Here is a 22016-nt window from a genome sequence, read left to right as displayed (position 1 = left end):
ATACATATTTCGATTCATGCAATCGTTTACAATATAGAAATTTACAACTGAGTTGACAACAGCTGATTTTTACTCCATAGAGGATACAATCTATTTTTACTTCCTAAAGAGTAAAAATGCTACTTTAGACCCGCAACGCATGCTTTAAAACAACTGGTATTACTGTAGTATGGCCAAAACAATATAATATAAACTCTTGATGGCTCCGCTCAATTTTGTGGATGCCTCTGCAAACGCCACCTAGTAATATTCTATTTTTTACTATTATTGCCTCGTACGTAGTATGAATAAGGTACTGGGCAAAGTAGACCTTGTAAAACCTTTCATAGTTAAAAACTCACCCACTACACAAAGTTCTACATTCAATTGATGGCTCCAAAACTCACTATCAGATAGACCAACCAACTAACAAAGGACATTTATTTACAAATCAGATTTAAATAAAAATAACATGCCGAATCAACAAGCCCTGTCGAATATATAGAAGAATGACAAAATGCCCAAACGGGAAACAAATCTTCATTAAAACTCGACGTTTCACCTAAAACAATCGTACAAACGAGGGAGATATTTCACCCAGGTGTGACAAAGCATGACGGGACGACAACAATGAACAGTTTGACAACTGACCAATCAGGGCCCAGAGCCAATCAATCCCTTTGTACCGCTACCTGCTGCAATTGCATCACCACATAACCATTACCAGGATACCACTGACCATACGTTATCTAAGTCGTGGTTTACAAAATTGAAAAAAGAAAGCTTCAAAAAGAAACTTTATTGTTATTAATATTTGTAATCAAATTAACTTTTCTGACTAAGACAATTGTAACTCACTGCTTATTTTTTCTGTGGAATTTTGTAGTTGAATAGCCCAAATAACATAACGCGTAAAAGGATAATAAATTGTACTGTTTAAAAATAATTAATATTGTTATAGTTGGAGTAAATTCAATATTCATCTTAAATATCTGATCATGTGATTTATCGACTTGACAAAGCAAGGTTCGTTATATCAGAAAAACAATAGACGTAAAAAACCTACGGATTTCATGAAGTATTGATGAATAAATTTTACAAATATTTTACAGTTCAGAAAAATACATTAACAGAGCAATCACTTATTCGCATTCGCATACGAGTAAATAAATTTAAAGTCTAGCACAAACTAGTCTTGGCGTATACATTGTTTTCTTGGCCGTCGTACATGTACATTTACAGTATACAGTATATCCAAATACGTCCACGCATGTACTGCAGCACCCCACACAGCATCTGAAGCAATCCAAGGACCAATCGGTGATCTAATGCGGAAGAATCGAAGGACGTCTCCATGGTGATATCACCTTAAGGCCAAGCTGATAAATAGTCCCCCCCTCCCCCTCAACCATTGTTGTCACTAACAACAGCTGTTGTGTGTTGCTGTTAATTATTTGAGACGTTATTAAGGGGTGAGGTTCATTTGTCCGAGTTTTCAACTGTCCGAGTTTGTTAAAAATTACAAAATATTTGAAAAATCATTTGTCCGAGTTTTCAACTGCCCGAGTATGGTTTAAATAATAATAATATTTCGTTAAATCAACTGTCCGAGTTTTCATTTGTCCGAGTTTTTAAATTATTTAAAAAAATATCAAAACATCATTTGTCCGAGTTTTCAACTGTCCGAGTAGGGGCAACATCAAAATGTGACAATGCGCACCGAGACTAGCGTGTCTAAAGCGCCTGTTCAGAAGTCGATGTGAACCCCTTCTGTGAAGGAGTCAGGCATTGTGTGAGCCGCGAGAGGCCCTCACGTCGACTTAAGAAAAATTATATTATTTTTATTATAAGACTAATTTTACAATTTTTAATTATAAAATTAAACTGTCATCAACAAACACAACCAACCAAACTTGCTGATAATATAATAATGGCGGGGGTATTTTATATTTTCAGCAAGTTTGGTTGGTTGTGTTAGGTGATGAGAGTTTAATTTTATAATTAATAATTGTAAAATTAGTCTTATATAAAAATAAAATAATTTTTCTTAATTCGACGTGAGGGGCTCTCGCGGCTCGCACAATGCCTGACTCCTTCACAGAAGGGGTTCACATCGACTTCTGAACAGGCGCTTTAGACACGCTAGTCTCGGCGCACAGTGTCACATTTTGATGTTGCCCCTACTCGGACAGTTGAAAACTCGGACAAATGATATTTTGATTTTTTTTTAATAATTTAAAAACTCGGACAAATGAAAACTCGGACAGTTGATTTATCTAATTATTATTAGTTATTTATCAAAACTCGGACAGTTGAAAACTCGGACAAATGATTTTTCAAATATTTTGTGATTTTTAACAAACTCGGACAGTTGAAAACTCGGACAAATGATGTGATCCCTTATTAAGATGCTGAGAAATACGTTTTTACTTTCTCCCCCTATACCATAGTATATGGAGAAAGTATTGTTTTCGTCAAAATTTTCGAGTTTGAGTTTTGAGTGGATATATTCGTTTTGGGTCCCCCTTGACCCAAAAAAGTGGTTTTCGAAGTTATGTCTGTGTGTGTGTGTGTGTGTGTGTGTGTGTGTGTGTGTGTGTGTCTGTGTGTCTGGATGTGTACAGAGCTAGAGACTACACCTGTGGTCCGATTTCGATGAAATTTGGTATGTAGGTTCTAATCCATGGTATCTCCAGGCGTTTTTTTCATTTTTTTGAAATTTTGATTTTTAAAGGGGATTTTCCCATAAAAACCCATAAAAAACCGGAAAAATCTAATTTTCTCAAAAATGGCCAGAACGATTTTGATAAAAATTTTGTATGTTGTAGCCCTTTAAATCCTGAACAAACTGGTGAAAATCCCATTTCTCTAAAAATTACGGTTCAAAAGTTATGGCAAATTATGTTATTTTTCCATAAAAAAACCCCATTAAATAACGAAAAATAGGATTTTAGAAAAAAATCCGGTTTTTATTCAACATAGTATGTTATGGTCCTTACAATTTTATAGTTTTTTCAATTTTTTTGAAATTTTGATTTTTAATGGGTATTTTCCCATAAATCCCCATAAAATAACGGAAAAATTAGATTTTCCCAAAAACGGCCCGAACGATTTTCATAAAAATTTAGTATGTTATGGTCCTTTATATGCTGAACAAAATGGTGCAAATCCCATTTGTGTAAAAATTACGGTTTAAAAGTTATTTTAAATTATGTTATTTTCTCATAAAACCCCATAAAATAACGGAAAAATCTGATTTTTCCAAAAATGGTTTGAACGATTTTGATAAAAATTTAGTATGTTATAGACCTTTAAATTCTGAACAAAATTGTACAAATCCCATTTCCGTATATTTACTTTCACTGCTTACACATGATAAAGGTTGTTGACAAACTTATGGGAGAAAGTATGTGTCAGAATGCTGATACCGTTTATTTACTTTCTCCCCCTATACCATAGTATATGGAAAAAGTATTGTTTTCGTCAAAATTTTCGAGTTTGAGTTTTGAGTGGATATATTCGTTTTGGGTCCCCCTGGACCCAAAAAAGTGGTTTTCGAAGTGATGTCTGTGTGTGTGTGTGTGTGTATCCGTGTGTCTGTGTGTCTGTGTGTCTGGATGTGTACAGAGCTAGAGACTACACCTGTGGTCCGATTTCGATGAAATTTGGTATGTAGGTTCTAATCTATGGTATCTCCAGGCGTTTTTTTCATTTTTTTGAAATTTTGATTTTTAATAGGGATTTTCCCATAAAAACCCATAAAAATCCGGAAAAATCGAATTTTCTCAAAAATGGACCGAACGATTTTGATACAAATTTAGTATGTTGTAGCCCTTCAAATTCTGAACAAAATGGTACAAATCCCATTTCTGTAAAAATTACGGTTCAAAAGTTGTGGTAAATTATGTTATTTTCCCATAAAAACCCATAAAATAACGAAAAATAGGATTTTAGAAAAAATCCTGTTTTGATTTAACATAGTATGTTATGGTCCTTACAATTTTGAGATTTTTTTTTCATTTTTTATTTTTAATGGAGATTTTCCCATAAAACCCCATAAAATAACGGAAAATTATGATTTTCCCGAAAATGGCCCGAACGACTTTGATAAAAATGAAGTATGTTATAGTCCTTTATATTCTGAACAAAAACGGCACAAATCCCATTCCTTTAAAAATTACGGTTCAAAAGTTATTGTAAATTATGTTATTTTCCCCATAAAAACCCCATAAAATAACCAAAATTCGGATTTTCCCAAAAAATGGCATGAACTATTTTGATAAAAATGTAGTATGTTATAGTCCTTTATATTCTGAACAAAATTGTACAAATCCCATTTCCGGATATGAGGTTGTTGACAAACTTATGGGAGAAAGTATGTGTCAGAATGCTGATACCGTTTATTTTTTATTATGTTCAAATGGTTAGTTACAGTTCAGAACTATTTATGGATATTTCTAAACTTAAGTGGATACTTGCGTTTGATTTTAATTAACAAATTTAACCAATTGAACTCATATTTTGGTCTTATGGTCTGATGGATTGAAATGCGACTGCATAGGGTTACTGCAAAACTAGAGTTATAACACATTGTACTTAATTTGTTACACAAAGATTCTTTAAATGATATAGAAGGCACTTTATACATAGGTGGATGTTAAGTACCTTTGTAAGACAAGGAAGTACAGTCTAGTATCCACCCTGCTTGCAAATTATGTGTTTTATTTATGACCTTTAAAACAACGAACTTATAAATAGAATCAGGTTCAAAACATTATATCGGACCAATAATCGAAGATCTGTCTTTGGCCAAGAGGTGAAATAAAAATTTCTAGCACAAAACATTCATCAGAATGTTGATACAATTATTTACCAAAGTAAAATAATTTTCCATCGAAGAAAATTGCCAAGCAATTTACCAAGCAGAAGTAGGAATAACATATTTAAGAAGTTATGCAAATGTTGCATTTGATGAATGAGTTTCCCTGCCTCGGTGGACCTGAGTTGCTTGACAGGCGGGAAAAATACGACGGATACAGCTTTTAGTGGATTAAACCTATACGATATTGCTGAATTAAACTTGCGTATTGCGTAGTCTAAATGAGAAAAGTGGGAATCACCTGCATAGATTTATTTGTTAAACGAACTGACGCATATACATAATTTGCTTTAAAAAGTATAAAATTGATATACAACAGATATTCGGTCACAGAAAATGTGTTGAAAATGACTGTTTGATAAACATTTTTTTTTTTAGAATAGCGTTGAAGTACAACTATGACATCAAGACTTCGTGTCGAGTTCTTGATTGGAGAAGCCCATGATATAATAAGCTTAATCGTTATTGTTGTTGTAAAAGCTGCCTCATACCGTCATGGTGGGTTACAAACACGAAAAAATTGAAGATAAAAACACAACTGTTGTTATCAACTACGACAAGGTCCAAATTTAAATTGTAGTAGGCCGACTTACTATCCGTAGATTAGTTGGCTATTAACTTATTAATTTTATTAGGAAAATAACTTTTAAGTTAACATTTATGTCTTAATCTTTTTTTAACATTCTAGCCACTATTTCTTTAATGTCAATAAAACATGGTCACAAATATTATATAACTTTTTAGAAGCTTTTAAGAGAGTGGAACCTAGATAAAGGAGTAAAGTAGAGTACTAAAGTAGACAAGTGCAATATTAATTGGTCTGTGGAAACTAGGGTAAAAGGGTAGGAGGGGGTTTAAACCTCCCCATTGGTCCAGATACTGAAACTATTATAACAAATGGAAGGTAACTGTATCACAATTGACATGTTTATGTCTTTATTGCTATCAATTACTCTACTAATGTGCCCAAAGCATGTCAATTAATCGATTATTATCATAGGAGTGCATGGGTTATTTGAAGCGTAATATGAAATTAATCGGGTTTCTCTTACGTTAGAGTTATTTGAATAACTGTAAATTATTTTTGTAATATATACTACAGGTTGATATAATTAACTGTTATATGCTAATATGATATAAGCCTAATATGGTTTTTTTGTTCTACACATTATTATTCTTTTTGTTGTCCATATTAAATTAATGTTCCTTGTATTTTTATATTTTTTCAACTGCAAGAGATTAAAGCAACAGCGAATGAATTGGATTCAAAAAGAATAAAAGACGTCTTTGGAAAGACGTCTTTCCAAAGTTAGAAACTGCTTTGGAATGAAAAACTGTACAAAATACGCCTTTAACGCTTGTAAAAGAAAGATGTGAACACTGTACATTCATATCTTTTAATTTTAGAGTCTGCATTCATGTAATTAAAAATCTTGTTTCATTATAATTACTTTTCATTTCAAGAAATAATTAGTAAAATTACAATAATTATTTTTAGGCAAATATAAATGTTTCCATTAAAAATAGGGGTTTTTACCCGTTGGCTTAAGACAGCCTTCTTAACAATTTTAAAAGTTACTCTTTTTCATGGAATTTCTATTACTAAAAGAATTGTCATAGATTCGGCGAAAACTCAAAATACAAACATAACAGATAACAAGAGTAATTATCTGAAACATCGCCATAATTAACACTAAAACATCGTGTGCTCATTTTACGACAAATTGACACAATAACTCCTTTCACAAAGCTCGACATACCCAAGAAAATGAAAAATATCAGACGATGACTACTTACTTAGTCCCTATGGTGTCACAATGATTTAAATATTCACTATGCTGTGTTTTGAACCTCAGATGTTCATCAGCAGCGTGATAAATATCCCTTCCTTGCTTTTGACAAACACTGAACAAGGTGTGGTTTTTAAAAGATAGCTGCTGGCGAAGAACCAGAATGGTCTCCAAACTTGTTCAGCATGAACAATTCGACACGAGTGTGTAAGTAGACAACAAAGGCTTGTGGAAATCTTGTCAATGTGGGAGAACAGACGACACGTCAACCGGCGTCAGTTAGTGTCGGAGTGTTACATCATGTCCAGCCTACGACCAGGTACTGTACACCAGGAGGGCCTTATCTGGTCAACCGTGGGTCAGTGGTCGTCCTTCTACCCGGTAACGGTCAGTCCCCTCCAGGTCCCCTCACAACACGAGCAGACGGTGTCCAGGGCCCTTTAGAGAGCCGCCACTGAAAGTGATGTAAACCAACCTAGCCTAGCCTGACAAAACTTAACCTAATCTAACTTAAAACCTAACCTAACCAATCTTAGCCTAACCTAGCTCAACTCCATTCTACATAGGGCAAATTTCAATAGTGGACCCTTCTCTCAAAAAGATTCGTGTACAAAAATTTCAGTACAGCTTAAAATGTTAGGAGAAAAACAAACTTCCTTAAAAACATGTTTCGTGGTGGACCTGTCTCTGGAGCGTCGAAATTTGCATCATCCGGTTCAAAACATAAAGTGAAGTTTATACTTTCCGAAGTTTATACTTCACTGCCAAATGAACTAGATTATTTTACGTGTAGTTTTCGTTAGCGTTTGTTTTTGTTTATATATTATTCACTGACGTTTTGAGATCCGATGACAATATACATGTACGAAACCGCTGTAAACATAACCACTTCACGTTTGCCTGAGGCTCATGCAATATAATTAACGTAAACCTAAACATTTATCAAAGTTAACCATTATGCTTCTTGTCAGCAGAAGTAGAAAAACATTCAGACTGTACTACAGTTAGCCTACTTCTGAGTTTGTTCAATGCGGCATCCCTCTCTGATCCTGGCAACGGATAAACAGATAAACAAATCAGTTATTGGGAATATCAGGTCCGAAGTAAATATTCAAGTTATATTCCGAGAAGGTCAAGGGGAATCAGTTTAAAATCTAAATAGATGTAACTGAAGTTTGAAGAAGTAATTAATTGAAATATGAAATGAATAAAATAAATAATTCCTTTGTCTTGTCTGGTAACGTAAAGTTAAAAGGGTTTTTAGAACTCGGTAGTGACTTGTTTTCATGTGCTGAATTTATATAAAAATAACGTTTCGGATAAATTTTAGAAACCGATCATTAAGGGGATAGTTTTAATGGTGTGGCCTTTCAAAGGACGTTGAAAGGGCTTGAGACCCGTGCTCAAAGATAAGTTTCAAAGGAAGAGGATTGAAAGGCTTTAGAAACCCTTTAAACGACGCTAGTTTTATGAGAACAATATCGTATTGAAATAATCTTTACCTCAAGGTTAAAACTCCTAAATACCCTCTCTATTTGGGGGGTTGGCTGTTTAAAATTGAAACCTTTTCCCTAGACTACTCGGAAATCGAGTAGTAAACAGTCAATAATTACAATTTCTCCGTTTAAAATGTGTTGAACGTTGGAGACTTTGATCAGACGTATGTTAGTGTTTTACACGGCAGGTAACAATGAGACCCGCTACTTGCTAGGGCAGAGGTTCCCGGCATATTTGTTTGGGGACTCACCTTCATCCAGGATTTTCTTTGTAGGAGTGTAGTTAAAAGATTGTGCAGCTATTTGGTTATAGAATTTGTCATGCCGTACAGGACGTTTAACCTTTCTTTACATTTCAGCAGAGAAAACACTTCGAAATCGTTTAGTGTTTAATATATTTTCACGAACTACCTGAATCACCCCGCGATCTACCATTGGGTGACGAAATACTTCAGTAGACACCCCTTCTATATGGACCAAATGTAGTTTATTATTACCGGTACTATTACTATCTTAATTGAAGTGATATAAAATATGCTATAATTTACGATGTGTTCTGCATAAGGTTTGATTTTATCGATAAGTCAGCAGATTTGACAAAAAAATACGTAACATCAGTGCACTTGATAGGTTGAAAACCCAAACTACTTCAATTAAAACCCAAGACTACAAAACTTTAACATGGCAACGGATATTTCTATACAAAATCGAAAGTTGCAACCCACTGTTCAGGTACCACTAGCATTTCTAAAGAAGCTAGAGTGGAAGAGCTGGTAGTAGTGGAGCGCGGGACTTCGGTTCTAAGGTCCTTGGTTAAAATCTCGCCAACCACCAATTAGTTTTTCCGTAATAAATCTGCGACCCTCGATATACATAGCCTTAAAGCGGTTCGGGGCCAGAACCAAGAGCCCTACATACTCCAGGAGCTGTTGTGTCTCACCGTTTCTTGGTCCTAGGTCGATGCCAGCGGTGCGTCAGCCTGTGCAGCACCATCCTCTGGTGCCCGTGGTGCAAGGGAGAACCCTCAGCACCCAGTACACCGCAGGCGAGCCTCACCAGCGCAGGCATCTTCCATCACATCACCCGCACACCACACCTCCTACAATACTAACACATAGAACACTTGGGCTCTACTCGACTTTATATTATCTTAGATTGGCAATTTACTTTTAATATGCCCGAAAATATTCTAATAGTATGCCCGAACAGTTTAAAGACTCTATTTTTATTACAACAAGAATATATTATCCGTTCACAACAATCTTAGAAAATTAGATATAAAGTAATTGTTAAAGGTGAGACCAGTTATTGTTTGCAAATTCTCTTTATCAGTTAAATGGGCAATTTCTAATTAATTTGTCTAACAAGAAAAATGCATACAGCTTGGTTAAAAAATTAAAGTTTTGATGCTATTTCTGTTCACATGTTTAAATTAAATTGTGCATTACTATTATTCCACAATGTAACTTGACGAGATACAGCCTATTAGGATTTAAGAACACCGACATATCGTACACAGCTAAACGTTTTATGGCGAAAGTAAAATAAAATATAAAAAGTACGAACCAACTAAATTAATCAAATAAATTAGTTTTAGCTAATAAAATCAATGGGCTCTCAAATATGGTTAAATTTCAACAGTAAATAATTTTTTTACACCAAACAAAAAAGAAATACTTTCAGCATACAATTCAATGTGAGTATGATAAAATTAAAATATTTTAAACCATCAAACGTATTTAACAACTTCAAAATATTACACAACACGATTCAATGGCCCAGAATAAGCCCAAGTTTACAAGTAGCGCGAGAGCGCAAGTGCTATCTCCAACCCCATAGAAACCCCATAAACCCCCTATGACCCGCAGGGTTACCCAGTTACCTAGCTGCGTGTGTGTGCGAATGAGCCAGACACGTGACGTGGATATAGGTACACTACGGGGTCTGGACGCGGGAGGACTGAACCATCCAGACTCCAGGATCAATACCTCCCCCTGGAACACCTCCACCACCCCCTCCCTCCTAGTCGTGTCTGGGGGGCGAGGGGGGGGAGTACTTGACACATGTATCAGGTAATTGGGGCCGATGAAAGGCGACTACGTCTGGGGTTGCAATCTTTGTTGGGGAGATAAGTTTTCGTAGATTGCAAGGGAGATTACAAGTAGTGTGAAAATATTGTGTGGAGCAAATAAAAATTATTGATAAAACTTTAATTCATTAAAAAAACAAGGCTCCTGTATAAAAAAACTCAAATTTAACATTCAGTTGACTTCGAATCGAACTTGCATGATAAAAGCCCCTAAAGTAAATAAAAAGTGAACATCTCATACAACGTCAGGTTTAAGGAGGTTATGTATCTCATACAACATCAGGTTTATGAAGGTGACGTATCTCATACAACGACAGGTTTGTGGAGGTAACGTATCTCATACAACGACAGGTTTGTGGAGGTAACGTATCTCATACAAAATCAGGTTTATGAAGGTGACATATCTCATACAACGTCAGGTTTATGAAGGTAATGTATCTCATACAACGTCAGGTTTATGGAGGTAACGTATCTCATACAACGACAGTTTTATGATGGAGGTTACGTATCTCATACAACGTCAGTTTTATGATGGAGGTTACGTATCTCACACAACGTCAGTTTTATGATGGAGGTAACGTATCTCATACAACGTCACTTTTATGATGGAGGTTACGTATCTCATACAACGTCAGTTTTATGATGGAGGTAACGTATCTCATACAATGTCAGGTTTATGGAGGTAATCTCATACAACGTCTGGTTTATACAGGTAACGTATCTCATACAACGTCAGTTTTATGATGGAGGTAACGTATCTCATACAACGTCAGGTTTATGGAGGTAATCTCATACAACGTCTGGTTTATACAGGTAACGTATCTCATACAACGTCAGTTTTATGATGGAGGTTACGTATCTCATACAACGTCAGTTTTATGATGGAGGTAACGTATCTCATACAACGTCACTTTTATGATGGAGGTTACGTATCTCATACAACGTCAGTTTTATGATGGAGGTAACGTATCTCATACAATGTCAGGTTTATGGAGGTAATCTCATACAACGTCTGGTTTATACAGGTAATGTATCTCATACAACGTCAGTTTTATGATGGAGGTAACGTATCTCATACAACGTCAGGTTTATGGAGGTAATCTCATACAACGTCTGGTTTATACAGGTAACGTATCTCATACAACGTCAGTTTTATGATGGAGGTTACGTATCTCATACAACGTCAGTTTTATGATGGTGGTAACGTATCTCATACAACGTCAGGTTTATGGAGGTTACCTATCTCATACAATGTCAGTTTTGTGATGGAGGTTACGTATCTCATACAACGTCAGTTTTATGATGGAGGTTACGTATCTCATACAACGTCAGTTTTATGATGGAGGTAACGTATCTCATACAACGTCAGGTTTATGAAGGTGATTTATCTCATACAACGTCAGGTTCATGGAGGTAAAGTATCTCATACAACGTCAGGTTTGTGGAGGTAATCTCATACAACGTCTGGTTTATACAGGTAATGTATCTCATACAACGTCAGTTTTATGATGGAGGTTACGTATCTCATACAACGTCAGGTTTATGGAGGTAATCTCATACAACGTCTAGTTTATACAGGTAACGTATCTCATACAACGTCAGTTTTATGATGGAGGTAACGTATCTCATACAACGTCAGGTTTATGGAGGTTACGTATCTCATACAATGTCAGTTTTGAGATGGAGGTTACGTATCTCATACAACGTCAGTTTTATGATGGAGGTAACGTATCTCATACAACGTCAGGTTTATGGAGGTAATCTCATACAACGTCTGGTTTATACAGGTAACGTATCTCATACAACGTCAGTTTTATGATCGAGGTAACGTATCTCATACAACGTCAGATTTATGGAGGTTACGTATCTCATACAATGTCAGTTTTGTGATGGAGGTTACGTATTTCATACAACGTCAGTTTTATGATGGAGGTTACGTATCTCATACAACGTCAGTTTTATGATGGAGGTTACGTATCTCATACAAGTCAGGTTTATGGAGGTAATCTCATACAACGTCTGGTTTATACAGGTAACGTATCTCATACAACGTCAGTTTTATGATGGTGGTAACGTATCTCATACAACGTCAGGTTTATGGAGGTTACCTATCTCATACAATGTCAGTTTTGTGATGGAGGTTACGTATCTCATACAACGTCAGGTTTATGGAGGTAACGTATCTCATACAATGTCAGTTTTGTGATGGAGGTTACGTATCTCATACAACGTCAGTTTTATGATGGAGGTTACGTATCTCATACAACGTCAGTTTTATGATGGAGGTAACGTATCTCATACAACGTCAGGTTTATGAAGGTGATGTATCTCATACAACGTCAGGTTCATGGAGGTAACGTATCTCATACAACGTCAGGTTTATGGAGGTAATCTCATACAACGTCTGGTTTATACAGGTAACGTACCTCATACAACGTCAGTTTTATGATGGAGGTAACGTATCTCATACAACGTCAGGTTTATGGAGGTTACGTATCTCATACAACGTCAGGTTTATGCTGAACAGTAAACTCCGAGTCACCGCTGGGACATGGACTGAGGTATACAACATTCGTCTTCATCTTGACCGTAAAAACTTCGGAAACTGAATATTTTACGATTCCCGTGGGCAAACGCTTCCTGGAAACAGTGAATTTTGTATGAATATGCTGGAATATATACAAGAAAACGAAAAGAACTAAATAAAATAAAAATTTCACTACGCTAGAGGAGTTTAAAAAAATTGAAACTCTAAAATATTTCGAAAAATGTTATTGGTTTTGGAGACGTTAAACTGATAATTTAAACGCAAAACATTTTCTTATCAAGGACAAAGGTCAGTCCAACAAAAGAGAGCTTACTCCCTTCAAAGTTTAATGTTTTATAGTATTTAATCTCTGTACGGTAGGAAAAGCTGCTTACACTAAAAATGGTTCACAAACTATATTATAGTTGGTTCAAAATAGAGAAGAAACTAAATAATCCACCGTCGCGAAATGATTCACACTACTTCGTTAAAACGTGATATTTTATTTGATAATTTTAGAAAATGCAAGACTACATTTATAAAGCTAATAAGACCATCAAAAATGGTTTTAATTTTAAACAATTACATCATATTCCCCAAAGATTAACACATTTCACCGACAAGCAAGTAATACATATAAATTGCAAAGTAAAAAAATCTAATCACAGTAAACATGGAGTTGAATTCGGAAAACGATTTCTTGACAGCTTAATCTAGATTATATCTGTTAAACCTTTGTGAACCCTTGCAATGGTCTGTAATAACACATTTCCTTTTGAACCATTACGAAATATCTCAGCTGAATTATAGTCGAATCACTTTCAAATCAAGTAACATGGCAGAATTAAAACGTTAACTAAATAGACGGAAAATCATGGAATACATATTTCATCAATATTATAAAATACAAATATTCAGTGCACAAAGTACGACAGGGTCTATGATTAAGAGGGGAGAGAATTGCTGAAAACATTGTGCTAATGTTGGATAAAGAGAAGTAAATGGGTCCATTCTGTAAGCGGCTTGTAAGCATTAGCGGGTCGCCGCAGCATGCGTCATGCTTAGTGTAAACCAACGCATATGCTTCAACTCAGACTGCCTGCATTTAACGCATATGCTCCAACTCTAAAACTGCATGCATTATTGTGTTGTTGGAAATAACGAGATCAAATATTATTTAACAATTGACACCAAAGTGACTCCAATAAAAGCTAAAGACATCCTCGATTATTGATCTAAAAACTAACGCAGAGAAGAGTTATATTTTAAAATATTATAGCCCTAAGAACGAATATTTATGAAAATAAATAATTTGGTGTGATATTGTGACTATAAAGGGGGTGTTTAAAAAAATATACAGTACTTTAATTTTCTTTTTTCACTTTGTCGTCAATGATTAATGTATTAAAGATATAATGTGTGTACATTATATCTTGTGTGTTTATATAAATGTTGCATGTCATCATGAAAATATTTAAGAACGCTAAACAGTGCCTTAGTGGAATAAGTAGAATGCAGTATTAAATATTTGTGATGATGCAAAATACATTTCACTACATATTAAAGTGTTATAAAAAATAACGGTAATTTCAGTGACGATTGGTAAAAAAAAACGATCCGTTGACGGAAACATTACTTATACTTAAATTATTTGCAATTTTGAACCTCTATCTCATTCCTTAAAAATATGTTTGGCGCAACGCTTGCAAACATTAAAAAAACAAATCCGAATTGCAATATATATTAGTTATATGACGAGATATTTTCGTAGACTATTGGGAACACAACTGGAGTAAATTAAACGTTGTTTTTAAACGAAATTTTGTTCAGGGTTTAACTAAAACTGATCTTAGTCAGTAACAAGGCTACACATATCATCTCACACCATTCTACACTCATCCTTCACTCACATTTGGGTTATAAAACGCACCTATCTCACAATGATAATAAGTTATATCACAGTCAATGGATAACAATGGAAAACGGTTATCCATAGTCTGTGGATATATTTGTATAAAACATATAACAAATTGTCAATGTGGTAGGTGGACACTGTGGTACTACCCGTCTGCCCCTGAGCTTACTGAGTTGTTCAGTTTGTCAGTTTCGTCAATAAATGTTGTTTCTGTCCCGAGGCAACCAATACATACAACAAGTCTCCGCCAACCCTCCATCACGCAGTTTATGACATTAGATCTCCCGTGAGCTGCAGGGAGCCGAGAACTTGCCGCAAAAATATATGTTAGAAAGAATGTACATGTTTTACTTAAAAAAAAGAAAAAAACACACACACACTCACACAATAATTAAAACATATATTGTTTGAAATAATCTTAGTACAGTAATCGATTCTTGTATCATGGTAAATTATCATTATATATTACAACGTTTGGTATTAGGTACGAAAATAAAATAGTGTAACATACACTATAAAAACCTTCACGTGGAAATATTCTTATGAAATTGCATTTAAAAACTATCACAAAATACGCCATTGTAAACCATGACAATGGAGGAAACAATGAATGGAGGTTACTAGATATAATTAATAGGGAGCGAGTTGGTAGAGCTTGAGGCTTCGGAGCCCGAGGTCCCGGGTTCAAAACCCACCAATCACCAATGTATTTTATACGTGATGATGCCGCGAACCTGAAAGACTAGCCTGAAGTAATGTGTTAAACAGTTCTAGGGGAACACATGGCGTCCTAGGATGTGAAGGTGGGACAGTAAAAAAGCAAAAACTTATAATTAAAGAAATTAATACACAAACAAAATATCGTAAAAATTTAATACAAACAGTCATAAATTTACGTAAGTATTCTTGTATTAAATTCCAACCCAAGGTTTGGTTACAAATTATCTCCATCAATTGTGGTCGCAAAACCTAAGATTGGAAAGAAAATTACTTGGAGCGATATATTTAGTAAGCAGTTGGAGAACTGCGCACCTGTTACCAATGGGGGACAGTTTAAGCACTTTTACCTCTAATTTACCGAGCCTAATCATTTCTGCCTCCCGCTGCAACCGTTCATTTAACTTGTCGCACTTAATTTGTGATAGCGACCACACCGTACGAGGGCTACTTGTAAATTAAATGAAATTATACAATTACTTGTAACGTTATTGAAATGGTAAAAATACGTTCTTTTAGTTTGGAGTTTTGAAAATTTCGAAAATAATTCAGATTGACGAAATTGTGTGTAAATTAGGCACCACAAAACTCTAGTTAGTTTACAGGCCTTTACATTTGTATTTAAATTGGGTAAAAAAATAATACCTGCAAAATTTAATCAGGTTTTGAATTCCCCTGAATTAAATTTTCTAGTCTACATAAAACGTTGCCATTGGAATTAAATCAGTTTATGCGAAGTTAGCTACTCCAAAACGTAGACTTACTTAAAAATTGGAAAGTCACTTCGAACGAGTGTCTATAGTTTAACACTTATTCAATTGGGTTGAAAACTGAAAGCTTGTATTTTCAAATTACTATTGTTTCAAAGCCTAAAATGCCTCATTAGCAAAAGTGTGTGATAGCCTGCGTCCATATTTAGTGTGTATATTGTATTTGTGCACGACTATATTCTATTTATGAAGAAATGAAATGTTTTACATACAATATGAAGTGATGGTTAGGAATCCTAGACCTTGAAACTACCCACCAGAAAATACATTAACTAAATTACTACCTACATTAAAGTGGGGGAGCGAGCTGGTCTGGTAGATCGCGGGACTTCGGTCCCTGAGGTCTCGGGTTCAAATCCCGTTTATCGAAAGAATAATGCTTTAACCCCTAAATCCTGAAGTAATGTGAAAACCAATCCCTAACTCGCCCTAGGACGAAAAATACATTTAACTACATTATGGATTGACTACGGTAAATGTAGCATACCCTATTCACTTTTACCCAATTTTCAATTCAGGCGGAAAAAACTATTTTAGCTAACTTGATACAATGAAAGTTACCTCTCATAATGTCTACCAGAAGCAATCGCCTCCAGATACAATATAGAAATGATAAGTTTGGTCCATTGTGTCTTCCACAGACTCCCTGCCCGAGGCCACTCAATACACCCGTATTGTCCGATTCATCTTTTGAGCCTTGACCAGCTTACAATCGTGAGATACAGTATTAAATCACTAAACTTATGTATTAACATTGGTTTGAGAGGTTTAGTATGAACAGTAAATATGAAGCCTATCCATCACGAGAAGTATAACGCTGAGAATATGTTACACTATAATCATAGACCCGTGTGGTCTCTAATACTTTTAATGTCTTGTGGTTCTTAGGTACAGTAACTCGGAATTGCAAACTAAGCCCAAGTATTGATTATAATCCGTACAATATGTTTTTTGATAGCAATTCCTAATTTATTTCGTACTAGCAACTAACGTGCTAAACAGTATTTGAAACAATCGTAACATTCACCGGATGCGGTTTGAAAAATTAAATGAATAATTAATCTCTAAAATATTGCCCTACGTTATTGTTGGTAATAATAGTGAATTAGGAATATTGAAAGACTTTTTAACACGATTTCACTTATGGAAAACTTACGCACAAAGCAACTAAAGAAAAATATTCTCAAGGTTGACTTAAAGAAACACAATTTTAAACATTTCCTTGATCAAAATCCACCGAGATAAAGACTGATTCCCTCCAATTTGAAGTAAACCCCGCCAAATCCCCTAACCAATACACACTGAGCTACGCCCCCAGGGTTATCTGTTGCGTGAGGTGAATACAAGGTAAATACAATGTAGGTTATGAATTCCAAACCTTTGTATACAAACACTGAATTTTCTTGCAAAAAAACACTTATTAGTCTATATATTTGATCACGAAAAATCCTACTTTGAAACCACAGTGCACATAACTTAGAATTTTGTTACATTATGTTTTAAATATGTGTAATTTGTAAGAATTAATTCATCGGCGGAAATTCACGGTGGAAAACGGATTAAAACAGTATTTAATTAGTTACAGGTTTCGGACCATTTAGAAATGAACATCTTTGCATCTTAATTTTAAAACCCTATGGATAAAACAGATATTAATCCAAATTAAACGAAAATCTACAATTTTAAACCAGATTTTTTATGATTATCAACATACAACTAATATAAGGTAAACTGGTAGAATATCCTATATCCGGGGAGCGAGCTGGTATAGTGGTAGAACGCGGTGCTTCGGAGCCCGAGATCCCGGGTTCAAATCCCACCAACCACCAATGGAATTTCTACGTGATGAAGCCACAACCTAGGACTAGCCTGAAGTGCGTAAAACAGTTCCAGACTAGAACTAGCGTCCTTGACGTGAAGGTAAGACAGAAAATGAAAAAAAACACTTCTATACAGTATTCATAAATCCACAAGTACAGTCCAGCACCATTTTTACAATAATGGAAACCCGAGAATTCACCAAGATGAAGCAATTATCACACGCTCACGCACCTTGGCCCAATTTCTTGGTGAACAAAACCGCAATTTAATTAAAGTGAGATTGAGGCTTCGGTAGATGAGAAATCTTGTGGCAGCCCGTTTAAATATATCATAGTACAATTTATACTTAGATCTATTACAGGTGCTTTAAACCAGCTTAAAACAATTATACAATATTTTATGAATTGAGTTTGTATTCTTGAAACAGGGTAAAATTATTTACTACTACACGGGTTGGTAATACACTACGATACACTCGCTTTTCAACAATATACGCGTACAAAAATGAGTGTTATTTTTTGTGTTATGTTTGTCAAACTGATATAAAAAGTAGAAATGGAACTGATAGTTACGGGAAGTAAATAAAAATAAAAAAAACTAACCGACACATATTACATGATGTAACAGAAAATTAGTTGACTTCGCAACTGACTTGAAATGTAAGAAATTTAACATATAGTAATTTATATGTATAGATTTGGATTTTTTTTGTTATACAAAAAACGTAGCAATTGATTCCAAATCGTATTAAAATGATATGTAAAAGTTAAATATTTTAAAGCTGCTGCTTGTTGAACAGCGTTACGGTCTTGAAACAAGCGGCAAACACGCAACATTGTCGGATTGAATATTTTATTTTAACTGTTTCAGTTGAAGAATTGGTTTTCTGGACTTATAAACCCAAATTTTGGAGCGCAATGCTAAACAATTTGAGATGAAAAGTGAAAACAAACCATCGTTGATTGAATATTTAATTTATAGTATCTGCAGGCGACTACCTATTATATAAGCCAGATTTCTGCTGTATTGTCTAACCTTACACACTCAGGCATATACTTACGAAAATACTTTATTACTTTTGATCAATAATATCGGAAGAAAATTAGTAGTTTACAAACATTTCATTCTTTGTCGTAGTGACTTTCCGGTTACTATAATATTACATAAATAACAAGAAATTGTTAAATCTCTATCATTCAGGTTTCGGAACAACAATATAATTACAGTGTATCCATGTGTTTACTGAACAATCGTCTTCAGCTGATTTAGCATGGTATATCTTCGAGAGAAGAAAATCTATCAAAACCGTAGAAAAATCTATTAAAACGCTGATTAAAACCGACAATTTGATTGAAGCATTACAATATGTAATCACAACAATGCTATCCCAATCAGCTGATAGTCAAACTGTGTTTCAACTAGTAAACAACCCCCGCACAACGTAACCTTTGTTGTATGTGTCTCATCAGCAATTCAAATGCATTGACGTATTGAGCTGAATAATTGGTTTTGCAGCAATTTGCCATTCTGATTTCTGGATTTAAAATATAAAAACCCCGATGAAAACATTGCCGGTCCAACGAATCTCAATGGACTCTAAATGATCTTTTATTGCCAAATAATGGATTTTCAGCAGTGAAAACCGGGTTCAGAAATTATTTGTCTAACTGTGCTCATAGTGGAAACAGAAACGACGCGTTAGTCATTGATTTTATTATTTACATGTACATTAGACATTATACACCTACGAATTACACATTGTAATACATAGAGCCTTGTTTTAAAACGTAATAAAGCATTTTCGTTAGCAAAGTTTTCATTTGGCGTATAAAATGCATATATATAGATTTTAACATGACTAGAATTACAAAACCTTTAATCAACATGAAAATGCCGTAAATTGCCTTTAAAACGCAATTTACTTTTTGGAAATTGGATAAACGTACAGATATTTTTTACGAATCAATTGATACGACTGGGTAATGTATTTCTACAGCCTTTGAATATCATGAATATATTCAACCACATTACTGCACTCACCGCAGACGAATGGCCACTCCTACACCATTCAAGCCCTTATGTCAATTGATACAACACTATGACGGATATGTTCAGCTAGGGAATATCATGAATATATTGATAAATATTTTGCATTCAGTAGCCCCACAAACAAGGACAAGTGTCCCACTTTTAGGAAGGAGGTGGGGTAAAGTAAAAGCCCCAAAATTGAAGTGCTGCCAAAAAGCCTCAAAATGCACTACCTATTTTAGGTCTGTTTATAAACAACTTCGCCTTTACTTTTGAGATTTCAACTAAATAAATAATAATATAAAAAAATTTTTACATTATTTACAGATTATTATAAAGGTTAGTTAAATCAATAGACGGTTTAAATTAAATACTTGTTATGACAAATAGTATGAAGAGTGTTTCACTAATTCATTGAGATAGAGTAAAAGTAATACACATGACGCTTGTGAAATTCAACAATGCCGTGAGAGTATAAGATGATACTGTCGAGAGAAAGGTTAGAAGATATCCCAGTGAAAACACAAGAACTGGACAGACGACCACAGAGAAAGGATCAACGTCACTGTCATACCTGTCCCATATGAAGCACCGTCTTTGAAGGCACAACATAATATTGCATCGACCAAAATCAAATGGTATAATTCCATCAATAGTTGCAGTTTTCAAACAGGAAGATATATATTAGGTATTTAATTTGAGCTATTAGAAAGATTGTACAATTTTATTTATATTTAATTAGTAATTATCGATTAAAATTAAAGGGCAGAGCTACAGGTTACCGCATGTTTCCCTACACAGCGATGGCGAACTGTAAGTACACCGTTAATAATTAAATATAAACAACATATCAATTTTGTTATTTATTGCACAACGACCTCGAGCAAACATTATTTCAAAATCGTCATTCACATTTAAAATTTGTTTATTATATAATTTTAATACACGGTTATGGTTAATGTGAAAAAAATCAGGTATGCAATATCAAATGAGAAAATTACAGTGCGAAACAGAATTAAACACTTATCGTTCAGACTAATTAAAAACAAAACTAATATGCATCGGTCACAATATTTATCTAGAGGTTATTTACATGTGCAGAATAATGTTTAAACTCAAAATAATGGAAATACATTCATAAACACAAAATAAACATAGATGTACCTAAAGTTATAAACTGCATTACTGTACAAAATGTGGACGGCGCGCTAGGCAATAACCGCATTACACACAGACCCCTATATTGCCTGTCTGCGCCGTGTTACAAAGCCACTTTATGCGTTTGGGATTTTAAACTCTAATATAGCTTCAGTTGTGATGAAATTTAATAACAAAAATATATTAAAAATATTATTCAAAACCGTGCCCTTTTCTTTTGTGAATAATTTACCATTATATCGCTCTTGACAAAAAGGCACGGTTCTTTTTTATTTCAAATATAAAACTTTGCTATGCCATCATTGGTTAAGGATCCACGACTTTGCATTGGCAGGTTTCTATTGAATACATATGGTATGATAATTAAAATCGGCCGCTTGATTTACGCTGGTATAAAGTATGAACTAGTAAAATATTCAGTACACTGACTTAATTCCGTGCCGATATTAGTATCTGTAATATCTCTTAGTTTCAATTAGACGTAGACTTTGGGTGAATTATATTTTATTTAATATAATGGAATTAATGTTTTCGGAACAATCTGATCGATTAACATCTGCAGGTCAATAGATTCTCCGTGAATCCCTATATTCTTAACTGTACAGTCTTTCTAATGTCTTCACACAAATTAACAGAAAACATAAACGTTTCAGTAACATACCCAGTGTTTACGTAGATGAATATACAGTATATTCAAAGTATAAGTTGCTAGCTTGTTCTTCCTTTGGGTACATATAAACTAAACTTGAATACTTGATACATAGACTAATGCGAACGTATTTCCGAAACCACTACACATTGATAAGTCGCAGGAGAGATGTGCTACTATCAGGATAAAGGCTAAAGA

The 22016-nt window shown here is 34.6% G+C and overlaps 1 protein-coding gene across 5 annotated transcripts in view; it reads right to left on the bottom strand.

Moving 5' to 3' along the window:
• Positions 1–22016, bottom strand: part of LOC128994159 (ecotropic viral integration site 5 ortholog-like) — a 130825-nt gene that overhangs the window by 54040 nt on the left and 54769 nt on the right. The window contains exons 1-2 of one of the 5 annotated variants that reach the window (XM_054418482.1): positions 10027–10090; positions 9085–9243 (exon numbers count right to left, since the gene is read on the bottom strand). The exons of 3 other annotated variants lie outside the window; for them this stretch is intronic. In XM_054418482.1, coding sequence (XP_054274457.1) covers positions 9085–9212 — 128 coding nt within the window. In that variant the 5' untranslated portion in view covers positions 9213–9243; positions 10027–10090. Of the gene's footprint in view, positions 1–9084; positions 9252–10026; positions 10091–22016 lie in introns of those variants that run through there. One more of the 5 variants, XM_054418483.1, reaches the window with a different exon arrangement.

The sequence above is a fragment of the Macrosteles quadrilineatus genome, unplaced genomic scaffold (assembly GCF_028750875.1).
Source record: "Macrosteles quadrilineatus isolate MER2022 unplaced genomic scaffold, UCM_ALF_1.0 Scaffold_5__1_contigs__length_97177068, whole genome shotgun sequence".
Classification (NCBI taxonomy): domain Eukaryota; kingdom Metazoa; phylum Arthropoda; class Insecta; order Hemiptera; family Cicadellidae; genus Macrosteles; species Macrosteles quadrilineatus.
This window is presented reverse-complemented; position numbering and strand designations above follow the sequence as displayed.